Raw genomic sequence first — 13,949 nt, forward strand, 5'->3', positions numbered from 1 at the left:
CATCATTAGTCACCCTAAAATCTTCTTAAAGTGCATAATTAGAAAAAAAAAAGTAGAGATTCTTTTTCGTAAAATTCTTCTTATCATTTGATTGGAATCAAACTGATGCAAATTATATATATAGGACCAGAGGCTTCAAGATTATTGCAAGATTCTTTATATACGCAATCTGAACAATGATCTCTGCTTGTAATTTGATTCAGGCTGGCCAAGACTGAACATCATGAAACATTAATTAACATGGAAGACCAACCTGAAGACATTATTATATATTCATTTGTTGTTATCTCCAAACACACACAATGCAACATATGCACCAGAAAATCATCATAGGATTCTTTACAAATGAAAGAATAACTGTACAAAACTACAATTAACTTCGTCTTCTGTGCTGATCATTTTTCCACGAAAACCTTGGAAATTTCGTCTACCACAAGAGCTCTAGCCCGATTAATCGTAACGAGGCATAAATACACATGCTCTTCCAGCTCCTCCACTTGTTTCCTGAACCCAAATTCGTACTTCTTGATCTCCTTCAAGACTTGGACCAGAGAGAGTCTATCTTCCCTCCTCTCCAAATAGAAATGAATCAGTTCCTTGTTGTGTTCGATCTCATCGTGAAGCCGCGCCACAAGTCTACTTATTGTATCAAAATCCCTGTTCAAGATATACGCACCCTTTGCAGCCACATCCAGTTGGCCAACAACTCTCTTCAACAATCCATACTTCAGAAATTGAAAAGTTTGAATCTTTCTCTTCAATGGTTTCATCGGCAGGCTGAAGAGGGCCGGCCCCATTAGCAGCACCGTGAGAGTATGCACAGCTAGAAACATGGCTGCCGCAGCTGCTAGTCCACAGGCTGCCGTTACGCATACTCCAGAAGCCTTGTTGAAGAATTTGATCATTTTAATTTTTCTTGCCACCCTTTTCCTCTTTGATTTCAAGTGCTGTAAAACAGACGAGTGTTTTTCATGTATGTGCTTGAAATCTTGTTTGGAGAAGGGGTTGTTGAGAATAATGCAAGAACAGAGTTCGGAGATGAGGCAGCTGAATTCATCAGAAGTGTAATCATGATCATGATCAATAGCGTCAATGAGTTTATGAATGAGAATGTAATCAGATCGAACTTGGTTCAAGCTTTTGAGAAGTTGGCTGCAGAATTTCGAGGCTTCAGCACTGATATTGAAGTAATTGAAGAGGAGGGATTTCAGATGATCAGACGATTTGTCTGAGAAAACCACAGCTGCTTCAAGAAGTGCTGTGATCGTTTCTTGGCCGGGGTCGAGAAGAATTTCTGAAAGCCTGGCATTGGAGTTATAAGCTGGTGACGACGAAGACGACTGCCCGTTTACCAGCAAGTGAACTTTCAAGAAGAAATCAGCAAAGGATTTTGTCCGAACCGCACAAAGATATTCCTCGTTCACATTAATGCTTCTACGATGACACAGTTTCGCCTTCTGCTTATCTGCAACCAAAATTCATTATCAGTTTATCTACGAAACATTGTCCAAAAGAATGAAATTTAACCAGGAAATTTGATTCGTTGATTTCCTCAAGAACACAAGCTACCTTTCTTGATGAATGAAGTTTTGAATCTTGCCCACATCTTCAGATTCAAACACAGAAGATGTTCTAATTTTAGGTACTCATATTGTAATGAAACAGCTTCAACTTCAATTGGAAGACTAGCTAGGCATATAGACTTGCCAGTTTCTGACAACCATGCAAGAAGAGGTAGATTCTTCCTTACTACAGCTACTAAGAGATCAAAGTCAATAGAGGTGCTTCGCTATACGCTGAATAATGACAATATATATGTGATCGATCACCTCAATTTCTTCCTAGTACTTATCTACAGATGATGATCAGCGTAACCGTTTAAAGTGACTGAGAAGGCCGTTTAAGGTTTCTGCTTCACGTCATCTGTTCTAGATATATTCTACCAACAAGAAATTCTTATCCAGAACGAGTTTGCATCTGAACCAATTATATAGCATGCGCAATACATGTAATTAATATACAGTTAAAAAAAAATGACGATGTACATGACAAGTGTATTACATTTACTCTATAATTGGTTTTATTCTTCCAAACTTCATTTGAATAAAAATTATCGGTTTAGTTGTATGGTTCTGGTGCTTATTGTCTCTACTGATCCTATGGAGGCTTCAACAGCAAACTGCTCTGATCCCTGATGTATTCATGGCGACAACATATGTAAAACTACTCCACGTGGCATCTTACCCATTCATGACAGTATACGTATAAAATTATTATTTCATTCAAGCAACCTCACCCCAATTATTAATATTAATTTTCTGTCAAGCCAACAAATAGAGACTCAAAGATCCATGCGTGGAGGGTTCATTTTGTATTCTATAATTGGCAAAAGAGAGCTCCAAACTTTAATAAGCTACTTTTATAATTAAATCATAACATTTAGGCCTCTTTATTTTGTGATATAAGTTATTTAAATGATAAGATAAAAAAAAAAAAAAAAACTGTATTAATTATATTATATCTATCTGGACTGTTTAAATTGAATAACAACCCGTCTATTTAAGTGGATTAAGTTATTTAAGAGGAATAGTAATTTGTATCGAGATTGAAGATAACAATCAGGACCTTATAATTGTAAAATAAACACCTTACAAGAATGTATTGAACGACGTCTCCAACTTGATCAGTGCAATACTAAATCAAAGAAAAAGTTGATCATTGCATTCAATTCCTGTTGAATTAACATAAGCAATTTGATTCAATAATGCATTCGAACATCTAATGAACCCTAAAAGCATCCATCAAATTTCATAATAGTTGTGATTTGTTTAATTTATCTTTGGAATTGTTTACATTAAATCTATAAAAAAAATATGTGACCCATAAAGTAAGAAATTACCGTTCTTATAAGAACCATACAAAAAAATAACTTAATTATAGCCCATGATGTTTAATCAATAAGGTTGTATAGGAAAGATGCTTAAGGTCGTAAGAACAATATGCATAGCAAAAGTTGTACTGTGGATATATGGTTAGTATTTGTAAATTTTCGTAGTTGTATGATTTCATGTAAACCACATATTTCAAATTGATCGAATGATCACAATAAATCCATACAAACTCGGGTTTGGAGCGGTTTGGGCCCAAACAAAACGATCCAAATTAATAAAAAGGCGTGAATCTTAACACGTTTTGTAATTAACAAAAAAGTTCAAAATATTTTATCCCTTTACGACTTTAAGATCATACCCCACATCAAATTGAAAAAAAAAAATATTCTAATTCAAATTTAATTTATACATGAGTCAATTAATTATAAGATAAATACACATATATTTGTAATGTAATAAATCAATAACTAATACTCCTATTACAAATAATATATTAAAATCATCCATCGTCAAATTATTATTTATATATAAGTGGAAAATGAGTGTTCCCATTTCCTTAAACCATAGGTTTTCTCAAAGAAGAATCATCTCAACTTCAACAAAGTTTCCGAAATTTAGGATTTGCTGTTAATGAGGTAAAATGAAAAAGGAAACTCGTCATTACAGTCTCTTACCAGACATGGAGGAATAACGTGACTGCATAATCAGGTGGTGGTACGTGGCGCTGTGATGGTAGTTGCATGCAACTTCTCCGGGTTGTTAGTATGCTATTTTTAGAATAATGTTTCTTCCCAAGGTATCTTTGATTCGTCATCTGACAAAAAGATTGTTTTTTAAAAAATATATATAATCTCTTTTAAGTTTGGGTCATGTGGGCTTTGCAGAAGTCATGTTTGCCATAGTGGGCTTAGACAGTACTGGGCTAATAACTTGGCCCACTGTGCTACCTTAATTCGTAATATTTCTATACAGTAGTAATATAACTATCGGTAAAATTACACTTGTAATTTCGTAATAGGAAATTCAACACTTTTTAGTTTTTGTTGTATAATTTTTTTTAAATGATCAAAATAAATTTTTTTTTTCAAATTTAGTGCTCTGCTTTATAAATTTTTTAAAATAATCGTAAAATTAAGAAAACTCGATATATTTAACCAAACTAATCACGTCTCACTAAAATGAGACGGGATCTCCTCATGTCTTAATATTACTATGATAACTCATCTTGAGACTCAAGAGTCCAAAATTAGATTAGATTATATAACTATGAAATCTAATTTAAATTCACTAGTGAATGTCACAATCTTTCATCCTTTCAATATGGGGGTCGTATGATTCTTATCTTCTCATGGATACCCCTACGAGAATTTTCCAAGTGTGCCCCCAAATAACATAGAATCAACCATAAAAGGAAGAACCGAAGCATGGGCATTCTCGTCCTTTCAAATAAATGACAAGACACACAAATTAAGAAGATGGAGCTGGAGCCCCCAATGAGACAAAGCCCCTAGAATTCTTGAAACCTGGCACTACATGCTGTCTCTCATCTGCATTGGCCCAAATATATACCCATACCATACTTGACCTGCTGCAACACTCCAAAACCTGTTTCTGATCGCTGTTTCTTCAAACGTTTTCATCATAATTGAACTGAAAGATGAACAAAGCAGATGCTGGGTCATCGAGGTTTCTTCAATTCCCTGTTCAAGTTAACAAGTCGTGTGCTTACCAGCTGAGAAGATAGCTAAAGGGCAGGAATTCCAAGTTCGCGAGAACTGAGGTGTGAGTGTGAGAATGGATTTGAATGAGTTTCGTTCTTTTATATTGGATTCTGGGCTTGATGTCTGGACTTGGATCGATATGGCCATCTCTGTGGCTTCTGCTGATCATGAGAATGAGCTGAAGAAAAGAAGAGATGGGATTGTGCAGAGGCTTTATGCGCCAGTGTTCGCCAGGTGTTTGAACTGTGGTCTCCAGCTTTCTTGCGGAGGAACCAAGTGTAAAGGTAGAGCAAGTGACGATTGTGAAACTCATAATCAGCAAAAACAGGAGGTGGGCTGTGGAGAAAAGGTGCATGGAGATGAAGAAAAAGAAGAAGAAGATGAAGATGGTGATGATGATGAAGAGAGAAAGATTCTTGAAATCAAGAATCTATTAGATGATGAGAACCAGGTTTTTGTTTCTGTTTCTTGGATTTCAATGGAATGTACTTAACTTTCCTTTCTTCTCATCTTTTGGGGGATTTTGCAGAGTGAGAGGTCATTGATGGAGCTGCTTCAGAGGCTTGTGGACATGAACACTACATTCAAAGCTCTGAAGGTGAGAACCACTTGAGAAAATTGTTTCTACTCTCCGATTCTTTGATACTGCAATCTTTTTACAGTTTTTTATACTTTGTATATCTGTTTATTGTTTATTGAATCCTATTCTCAAGGAAACGGACATTGGGAGACATGTGATTAGATTCAGAAAGCATTCATCTAATGAAGTACGCAGGCTGGTGAAAATCCTTGTCAGGTTAGTGTAAGAACTGAATTTTATGAAGGATTGGATTAAGTAAGGAATTTCATTCACATTCTTTTAACTCTGATTTTCACTACAGAAAATGGAAGGATACTGTGGATGAATGGGTGAGACTGAATGCACCAAAGGAAGATGCCACTGAATTCAATGGTAAAACTAAGTGACTTTTCTCAGACAATTTCTTGAAAATAATACTTCCACTTCATGAAGAAAATCATAATGCTGCTATAGTTTCTTTTTACGTAAATCAAGATTTATACTTTTTATTTTTATCGTGTCGTTTTCTTTTATAAAAGACCGGATTGAATCGATATACTGAAGTTCTGTTTTCTCACCAGGTGATGAAAAGTCAATCAATGAAGCCCATGACAGGAGCATCCGCAATGGCGTGGAAGCACAAAACACTTCTGTTTCTTGCTGTTTAACTCCATCAAAGGTTGAACAACACGGTTTTCTTAAATGGATTTATCAGCACTTGGACTGATTTCGTTTGGTTTATGTAAACTAGGCAAAGCTGGAGCATAGCCAGATGGAATCAGACAAATCCGGTTCAGCTAAAAAGCGTCTTCCCCATCAAAACTATGAGGAAACTCAACATGGTTCGTCTCAGTTTCTAATTTTTACTTAGTTAACAAGTTTTTACCATTTGATTGGTTTTTACTGATTGTTTCAACCCTCTGTAGGCAAGAAACAAAGAACATCAAAGATGATAAATTTTCACAATATCACCAACAATGGAAGCAGTGTTCCTGTGAGATACTGGTGAAATTTACAGCATTCTGATCACTAATAACCACAGTAAAAACTAATTGGCTTCAATCCAAAATCTAGAATTAATGTGTTACATTCTGTTTTAGCAGATCATGAAGTACATTGTACATGGAGATGATGGCAGAAGAGAGCTGAAAAGGGGTGGAATATTAGGATAAGAGAATATAGAAGGGAGAGTCCCCATGTGATTTTGTTAGGTGAAGAATGGAGTGATTGGATATGTTTATGAATGTGAGTGAGTGACCAGATGCAATTGATTTTGATAGTGGACACATAGCTGCTGCAGAGTTGTAGGGGGTCACCCACAACATGCAAGTGTACATATGGCCACACTTCTTTATTTATTGTTGGAATATAATAATACATCATGTAGCCTTTGTTGACTTCCTTTTTGCTTTGTTTCATATTTACTATTTCTGGTCCTCTTCTTCTTTTCTTTATAATATCTTGAAGTTATCTGTGTCTTTTGGGGTAATGGTCCCAAATTAGAAGTAGGGTTTGTGAATGACTTGCTGCAGTTCTAGTGTGTGGATTGCATGAGTGAGATGTAATTTTGAACCAAAACCCTTATCAATTTGAAAAATGCATTTTTGACTTGGAGATTTTATTTTTCAACTATTTATATTAAATTAACGGGATAATTGCATTCACATTTCCTGATTTATAAAAATTATCTTTGTCTTTTGTGTTATTATAAGAATTACCATTGGCAGCAAAAAAATAAGGATAATGTGTATAATTTATTGACATTTTTTGAGGTGTATGTGTAATTTTTTTTAAAAAATACGAGCTGTTTGTGCGAATGATGTCAAAGTTTCTGGTGGGCGTGTACGTGTAATTTGTCAAAAGATATTTGTTGTTTGTGAGAATAGGTTATAGGTCAGAGGATGGAGATATATTATCCCTAAATTAATTTAAGTCAAACGTAATAAGCAGCTTCCTACCAACTTTTATAGCTTATTGCTAAAATTATTTTATGTCATTTTTTCAATTGCTTCAACTTTTTTATTTATTTATTTTATTTCAAACACCATCGGCTTTTGCTTGACTTACAATTTTCTCCACGACTTATTCTTACTGGAAAACCAAAAACTATTGCAAAACGCGGAAAAACATCCATAATTTTGTGTTTTGTGGAGATAGAGAGAGAAAAACAAAAATAAATAAGTTTGTGTTAGAGATAGTATATGTATGTTTGTATTTGTTTTTGGAGATAATTTCAAATAAGTATTGTATGTTTAATGTTGTGTTTTGAAAGACAAAAATTACTATTCATTGTCAAATCATGTATTTTTCATATATCTTTATGTATATGTATGTATGTATATATATATATATATGTATTTAGGCTAAAACAGTTTAAAACACCTAAGTAAAGTGTTTCTAAATGATGGCAAACATTGAGTATGTTTTGACTCGTTGTGAAGATAACTTGAAAATAAAAACAAACATAGTGATTAAATTTAAAACAAAGGGTGAGAAATAGACTTGATAACAATTTCTCTTCCATTTCCCCCCTATTATTCCTGTATATGGTCACCATTAATAAGAACAACCCAAAACAGAAATGTACTAGCTATTACATGGAAGAATTCCTTCTTGTCTGCAGGCTTCTTCTTTGATTCTGGGGACTCTTTCCTTTTATTTTTTCAACCTAAAAGGAATATGATGACCCCTTAACAAATGGGGTAGAGTGATGGTCAAAGAATACTATTGATACCTATTACCAAGAGGACAACATAGGTATCAAATGCTGAAAGAATCTGTTTGCAAGAAGACAAATTTCACATTGACCACAAATTGCAAGAATTAGTGGAATCCTTTTTTTTATTATTTTTTTTTATGGTCTGAGGAGTGAATCATGTCCACATGCCATTGGATTTTTTCACTTTAGGTAAATGGGACAACATTATTTCTAAAGTCTTGTAAAAGAGAAGGGTCCCCTTTAAATTCTATTTCCAACAAATATCTGTTGTTTCCTTTGAGATGGACTTCCAACATAGGATATGATCTAGAAAATTCTAATTATAGGACAAGTACAATACATTTATTGTATGATTGATGTACATTTTAGAAAAATATTAAATTTAAATCAATTATATGATAAATACAATACAATTTAGATAAAATGATCAATCACATAATAAGTCAATCAAACTTCCTTGGATTAGAATCTTTCCACAATACCTCTCTCTTGCTTGCTTCGTACCTAACATATCCTCCATGTTATTGAAATTGTGTGTCAGATGATACCATATTCTGATTACTAAAATTTATTTATTTTTACTATAGTTGCTTTCTTTAGCTTATAATTGTTTCTTGATAATACTTATATGAACCATGTATATTATGCTTATATGAGCTATGAACTGTTTAGATCAGACAGAATGATGTCAACATATATTCGTTTACAATTTACAATTTGTATAAGTACAAATTTACATGAACGATATTAAATATTTCTTACTGATGGTGAAATATTTTATACTAAGCAGTTTGGATAAAAGAATTTTACAGGACATGTCAGGGCCAGCCCGAATCAAAGCCCAGGTACGGATTTACTTTAGTTTTGGGGTTTTCAAGAAGGCCCAGTTTGCTACTCATGGAGGGTAACACATACATATAGCAAGAAAGAAGCCCAAAGTCCATTTAACTATGCATTTCTTCTCCAAAATTTTAACATTTATAATGTGAAATTAAAGTAACACATATTGATTGTAAATGAGTTTGAACGATTTATAAATTTTATTTTAGCAATACATATTATTTAGAATAAAATCATAAAGCTCGTATGGATATTAATTGCATTTTAATTATATAATTTATAACAATAGTAGTTGAGTAAATGCGAAGCTGAACGACTTTTGTCGTCTATTCTGCATTCTGCTGCAACACCCAATGCCTTTTCCAATCAAAGCCGAAGGTTTCTGGAATGTTCCTCCAATTATGAGTGTGTGTTCTCGTGCAGTGTTGGTAAAAGTCGCTTTAACATGAATTAGGGAATTAGTTGAAGTGCGATTTCAGTTCAAAAGCAACAGAATGTCCGACTAAGTAATAACGTCCCTTCCTTTATAGTTTCTATCCATCAGCTCCAAAACCGGGAGAAAACGGAATATCCCTCTCTGCATATAATCACCAAATACTCCAAAACCCTAGGTAGTTCTGCACACACACACATACTCGTACTCACAATCATAATCTCTCTCTCTCTCTCTCTATATATATATATATACATATATATATATGTGTGTGTGTGTGTACATAGGTATGTGGATAAGCTTGTGATGGATTACTAGATATATTTGCGATGTTGACACACAGAAGAAGAAGCAGAGAAATGAAAAAAGACTTGGATGATCAGACTCCATTGTCAATCAATTCTTGAAGATTCCCTAGTGTAATGGCGTCTTCCAAGCTCATGGCTTCTTCGGCATCGCGTGGTTCGGATCTTAAGCGGAAACTCTCGGCTTGTGCTTCTACTTCTTCGGTTACGGACTTTCTTAGAATTGATAGCAGCAGTGATGCTCGGGATAATTTAGCTTCCGGCTCTGGGATGGTGGACGGGTTTTTGAGGAATGCATATATGGAGAGAAATCCAAGTCCGGATCAGGGTCATCGACAGGTTGCTGAGGCGGACAGTAATTCAGGTACACTGTTGAATGCGGAGATCACGCTTCTGGATGCTGTTGGGGCCGTTGCTCCGATTAGTGATGGCGAGATGGAGCCCCCGAGGATAGTTAGGAAGACGGTGGATGACGTGTGGAGGGAGATTGTAGCAGGGAAAAAGAGCGAAAAGAAGCCTAAAGAGGAGATGATGACTTTGGAGGATTTTTTGGTCAAGGCCGGTGCAGTGGAGGAGCAGGGGTCCGCGGCGAGGGGGATGGTGGAGGTGAAGGAGGAGGGATTGGGTGGAGGAAATTATTCTTATGAGAATAAATCTGGTGTGATTGGAATGGATTTGGGGGTGGATGTTGGGGGATTGGGTAGAGGGCGAGGGAAGAGGAGTTTGAGTTTGTTGGAACCGTTGGATAAGGCGGCACAACAGAGGCAAAGAAGGATGATTAAGAACAGGGAATCTGCAGCGAGGTCTAGAGTGCGTAAGCAGGTGTGATTTTGTCTTCTTTTGTTGGTTTCTGGCTTGATAAGTGATTTGGTTCTTTTATTCTATTTCCTGGTTGCTGATGATGTGTTTTTCATTACCCTATTAGGCGTATCAAGTGGAATTAGAATCCATGGCTGTGAGACTAGAGGAAGAAAATGAGCAACTATTAAGAGAGAAGGTAATTCATCGTTTGTTTACTGTATTAACTCTGTCTTTTTGTGTACTGTGAAGATCAATCTTGAGTTACTCCATTACACCTCAAGAATACAATTTTGAGGGATTGCTCTTTAGTTGCTTGAGTGTCACATGTCGGAGATCAATCCAGCTCACGTGGCCTTATCTATGCCAGGGTGTGGTTATTGACATGTTCCGCACATCATTGCCTTCTAATAATAGGAGAACAGATTTTAGTACGAAATTTTTTTTCTTTCATATGTGGTGTTGTTTTCCAGAAATAAAGAACTTTAGTTACATGATACGGTTGATGGTTTGCTATTCCTAAATGTCCACCTTGGGAGCAATATATTCTCCTTTTTGGTTGTCAGATATAACTTCCTGAGTTCCCCTTTTCTTATCTTTTGGACCAAGCATTAACTAATAGATTTGCTGACTATCAGGTTATGCTATATGACATGCTCTGTACAAATCTAGGTATTTGCCAATGCAAGGAAGTGTCTTTGTAATTTGTTACTTCACAGTGCGGCGCATTACACGTCATTTTTCTATTTAAAAAATAGGATTGCTTCGACATCATCTCGTTATGGATAATTTTTTTATTTCTGGAAATTATTTCTACTGATTTTGTGCAAATGGTGCTTTTTTTTTTTATGGTGGCCTGTTTTTAGCAATAATATTGACGTCATGCATGTGCTTATCCATTCTATAACCGTAAATCAATACAAAGCCTTCAATTACTTAGTAGTATGTTACCTTTTTCTTTAAACTTCGGCCTCCCCTCACCCCCCATCTCTTCTCTCTCTCTCTCTCTCTCTCTTTCTCTCTCTCTCTCTCTATCCTATGTGGTTTATTAGATAATCATCATTATTGGCCTCAAAGCATTCTTGTGAAGCAGTTTGAACGCCTAGTTGATAAAAATTTCTTTCACATGAGTTCTGAATATAGATATGTCTTAAGAACTTCTTGTTGGCAAAAAGTTTCAAGTAGTAATCAATTATTAATTTGTATGCCTTTGTATTTATATGTTCACATCGTATTAATTTATAGGATGATTAAATTAGATGTTTTTTGTTCTTAAGTTTCCTATGTTCATGCAGTATGTATCCATCAAGTCTTTGTTGTTAAAACATTTATTAGAACAGTAAATCAGTTTACATCTTGAAGATGAGATCTTCGCAATTATGTCTTAACTGTAGCTAATTTCCTTTAAGAGGTAAAAAGTAGGGCAAGAAGGTTTTGCTTTTTGCTTGGTTCAAGCCTGTTTTGTTGGAATATGTGGGTTTTGGAAATCTGAATTACATTGATTCTTGGAAAAAGAAGAGAGCCAGAAGCTGTTGTAAAGATAATTCTCAAGTTACCTCATCTATGCTTCTGGGTTGAATGTTAAGTTCTAACTCATGGCATATAGTTCGACTCCTTTCTAGATTTCTATTTCTCAGAAACACAAGTTTTCCTTATTTTTTGCTTTAATTGAGGAAAGGAACTTGGTTTTAGATCTTTTTTGGAACTGCATCTCCATCTTCCCTTTCTTCACATTCATAGTTGCCATTTGCAATATGTATGATTTTCTTTTATGATGCTATTGGTGCTACTGTGGTTGTTGACATCTAGCCATTTCATATTCTTTGTAGGATATTCTTATATTTGTAAATCATCCCTTTTTTTTTAAATTTTTGGTTCTTGATTAGCTAACAATTGAGTTTTAAGGTCATTTTTTGTTTATGTAAACTATATCAAAGAATGATCTTCCAACATATAAAACTTTCTTTTTATTTTTATTTTATATCATTACAATTACCCAGCCTGTTATCCTGTAACTTGATAATGATTATGATTATGTTTATGCTAATCATTGGTCTATTTTTGTTCCCTCAACATACATATTTCTATGATTTTGATTTGCTCTGATGCAGCGACAAATATCTAAGATCTTTATTTATGTCCTTTTTCTACAGTTTGGTGTCTGTAAATACCTCTCATGGATCTAGATTATTTTGTCTGTGCTGCGTATTTTTGTGATTGAATTCTTAGTCTCACAAAAATATTCATCCATAACATTTCCAATTACAGGCAGAGAAGATGAAGAAGAGACTTAAGCAGGTATTCACTTTCTTCTGTAGAGCTTTCATCAGACATCACTTTTCTTCTTCGTTATTTCATGATTGATGCATTTTCTTTTATATTAACTGTTGTTTTTGTCCTTTACTTTCAATTATCCATGTCCAGAAATTCTAAATAGATTACATCTTTGGATCTCCTATTGTGGTCAAATTAGGAGAGAGTTTTATATGGCTCTAGGATGTACTGTTTTAGAATTTTGTGTATTCATAAATGTCTACCTTTCTAACTTGTTGTCTGGTGGAAATCAAATACCAGGTTAACTTTAGTCGATATTTATGTCTGCGTGTTGCTGTTGCATGCTTCCTTTGTTTTCTGAACTTATTGCTTTCACTCTCTTGCGTCCCTAACTATCCATGCAACAGAACTTTAATTGATATAAAATCATGATTTGAGTGAGTTGATTCACCACCTCTCGTGTGAAAACTAGAAGCATTGATGAATTATGAATGTAACTAGAGGAAATTTGACTGGGCAAGAGCTGTCAATTAACTGTGCTGTAGCATTTCTTAGGACACAGCCCAATGTTTTAGATGATGGCTCCGGGAGAAAGTGTAGAATGCTGTTTATCTATTAGATGCTCGTCCTTTCTGTTGTGTTTATGGATGGAAACCTTAATGTCATCCTTTAACATACTTCGAATACTCAAATGTTTGCGTCTGAGAGGGCTTTCATTCTGTTATGCACAGTTGTTTTCTAGCATAAAGTACATATATTAGCTGAACGACTAAGGAGAGAGATAGTAACATACTTTGAGATTGTTTAGCTGGAGACAACTGCTTTACTGAAAGTGCACTTGTGTTTTCCTGCAGCTTATGGAGAATGTGATTCCTGTAGTGGAGAAGCGTAGGCCACCACGCATGCGGAGAGTTCGTTCCATGCAGTGGTAAATCTTTGCTAATGCAGGACATATAGATGAGACTCAAATGCCATCTTCTGACATAGGACAGGTTATAAGCAGCAATAATTATTATCAGGAAAAAACTCTTTTCGGAACAAATAGATAATCTGGCAATTGCTGAACTGTATTAGAGAAGTATTAGTTCTTGATGTAAAGTGAAATAGCAATAGCAAATAGGATTGTGGAATCTATATGTGTGTCATGAAATCAGAGTGGAGATAAGAGAACTCGCTTACCTTTACCAATACAACATCAATGCCTGAAATCCCTCCAACTAATGGGATAAGTGGGGAGCTGGGCTGGTGCTGTGTTGTCTTGTTAATGAGTATCTCTGCTCCTTGTAAGGTTTATCATGTATTCTATAGCCTAGTTCTCTCTTATATGCTTAAAGAAAATCTTAGTGTTGGTTGATATCTTGTCCAATTTTGAGACTCCAGCACTTTCATGTTTCAACTATTTTGTTTTT

General features: G+C 35.0%; 3 protein-coding genes across 5 annotated transcripts; 2 read left to right on the forward strand and 1 right to left on the reverse strand.

Annotated features, from left to right (window-relative positions):
* Positions 1-184: 184 nt before the first annotated feature.
* Positions 185-1,830, reverse strand: LOC105155426 (UPF0496 protein At1g20180-like). The gene is made up of 2 exons (XM_088877841.1): positions 1,570-1,830; positions 185-1,465 (listed from the first exon to the last, which is right to left on the reverse strand). Exons 1-2 carry the CDS (start codon positions 1,604-1,606, stop codon positions 396-398), a joined length of 1,107 nt encoding a protein of 368 aa, XP_088733967.1. The 5' UTR covers positions 1,607-1,830; the 3' UTR covers positions 185-395.
* A 2,558-nt stretch (positions 1,831-4,388) lies between these two features.
* On the forward strand, positions 4,389-6,568 carry LOC105179419 (putative mediator of RNA polymerase II transcription subunit 26c). 2 transcript variants are annotated; one of them, XM_011103042.3, is made up of 8 exons: positions 4,390-5,063; positions 5,142-5,210; positions 5,326-5,408; positions 5,494-5,564; positions 5,753-5,850; positions 5,923-6,013; positions 6,098-6,176; positions 6,275-6,568. In XM_011103042.3, coding segments are annotated over exons 1-8 (870 nt in total). In that variant the 5' UTR covers positions 4,390-4,685; the 3' UTR covers positions 6,276-6,568. The 2 variants fall into 2 exon arrangements, with proteins under 2 accessions (XP_088733223.1, XP_011101344.1); XM_088877097.1 differs by lacking the exon at positions 6,275-6,568 and having other exon boundaries at positions 4,389-5,063; positions 6,098-6,180.
* A 2,621-nt stretch (positions 6,569-9,189) lies between these two features.
* Positions 9,190-13,894, forward strand: LOC105179427 (G-box-binding factor 4). Of its 2 annotated transcripts, XM_011103049.3 has the most exons (4): positions 9,206-10,290; positions 10,394-10,465; positions 12,535-12,564; positions 13,395-13,894. In XM_011103049.3, exons 1-4 carry the CDS (start codon positions 9,586-9,588, stop codon positions 13,470-13,472), a joined length of 885 nt encoding a protein of 294 aa, XP_011101351.1. In that variant the 5' UTR covers positions 9,206-9,585; the 3' UTR covers positions 13,473-13,894. The 2 variants fall into 2 exon arrangements, with proteins under 2 accessions (XP_088733738.1, XP_011101351.1); XM_088877612.1 differs by lacking the exon at positions 13,395-13,894 and having other exon boundaries at positions 9,190-10,290; positions 12,420-12,548.
* The last annotated feature ends 55 nt before the right edge of the window (positions 13,895-13,949 follow it).

Source organism: Sesamum indicum, linkage group LG2 (assembly GCF_026168435.1).
Source record: "Sesamum indicum cultivar Baizhima isolate 11 linkage group LG2, ASM2616843v1, whole genome shotgun sequence".
In the NCBI taxonomy this organism is placed as follows: Eukaryota; Viridiplantae; Streptophyta; class Magnoliopsida; order Lamiales; family Pedaliaceae; genus Sesamum; species Sesamum indicum.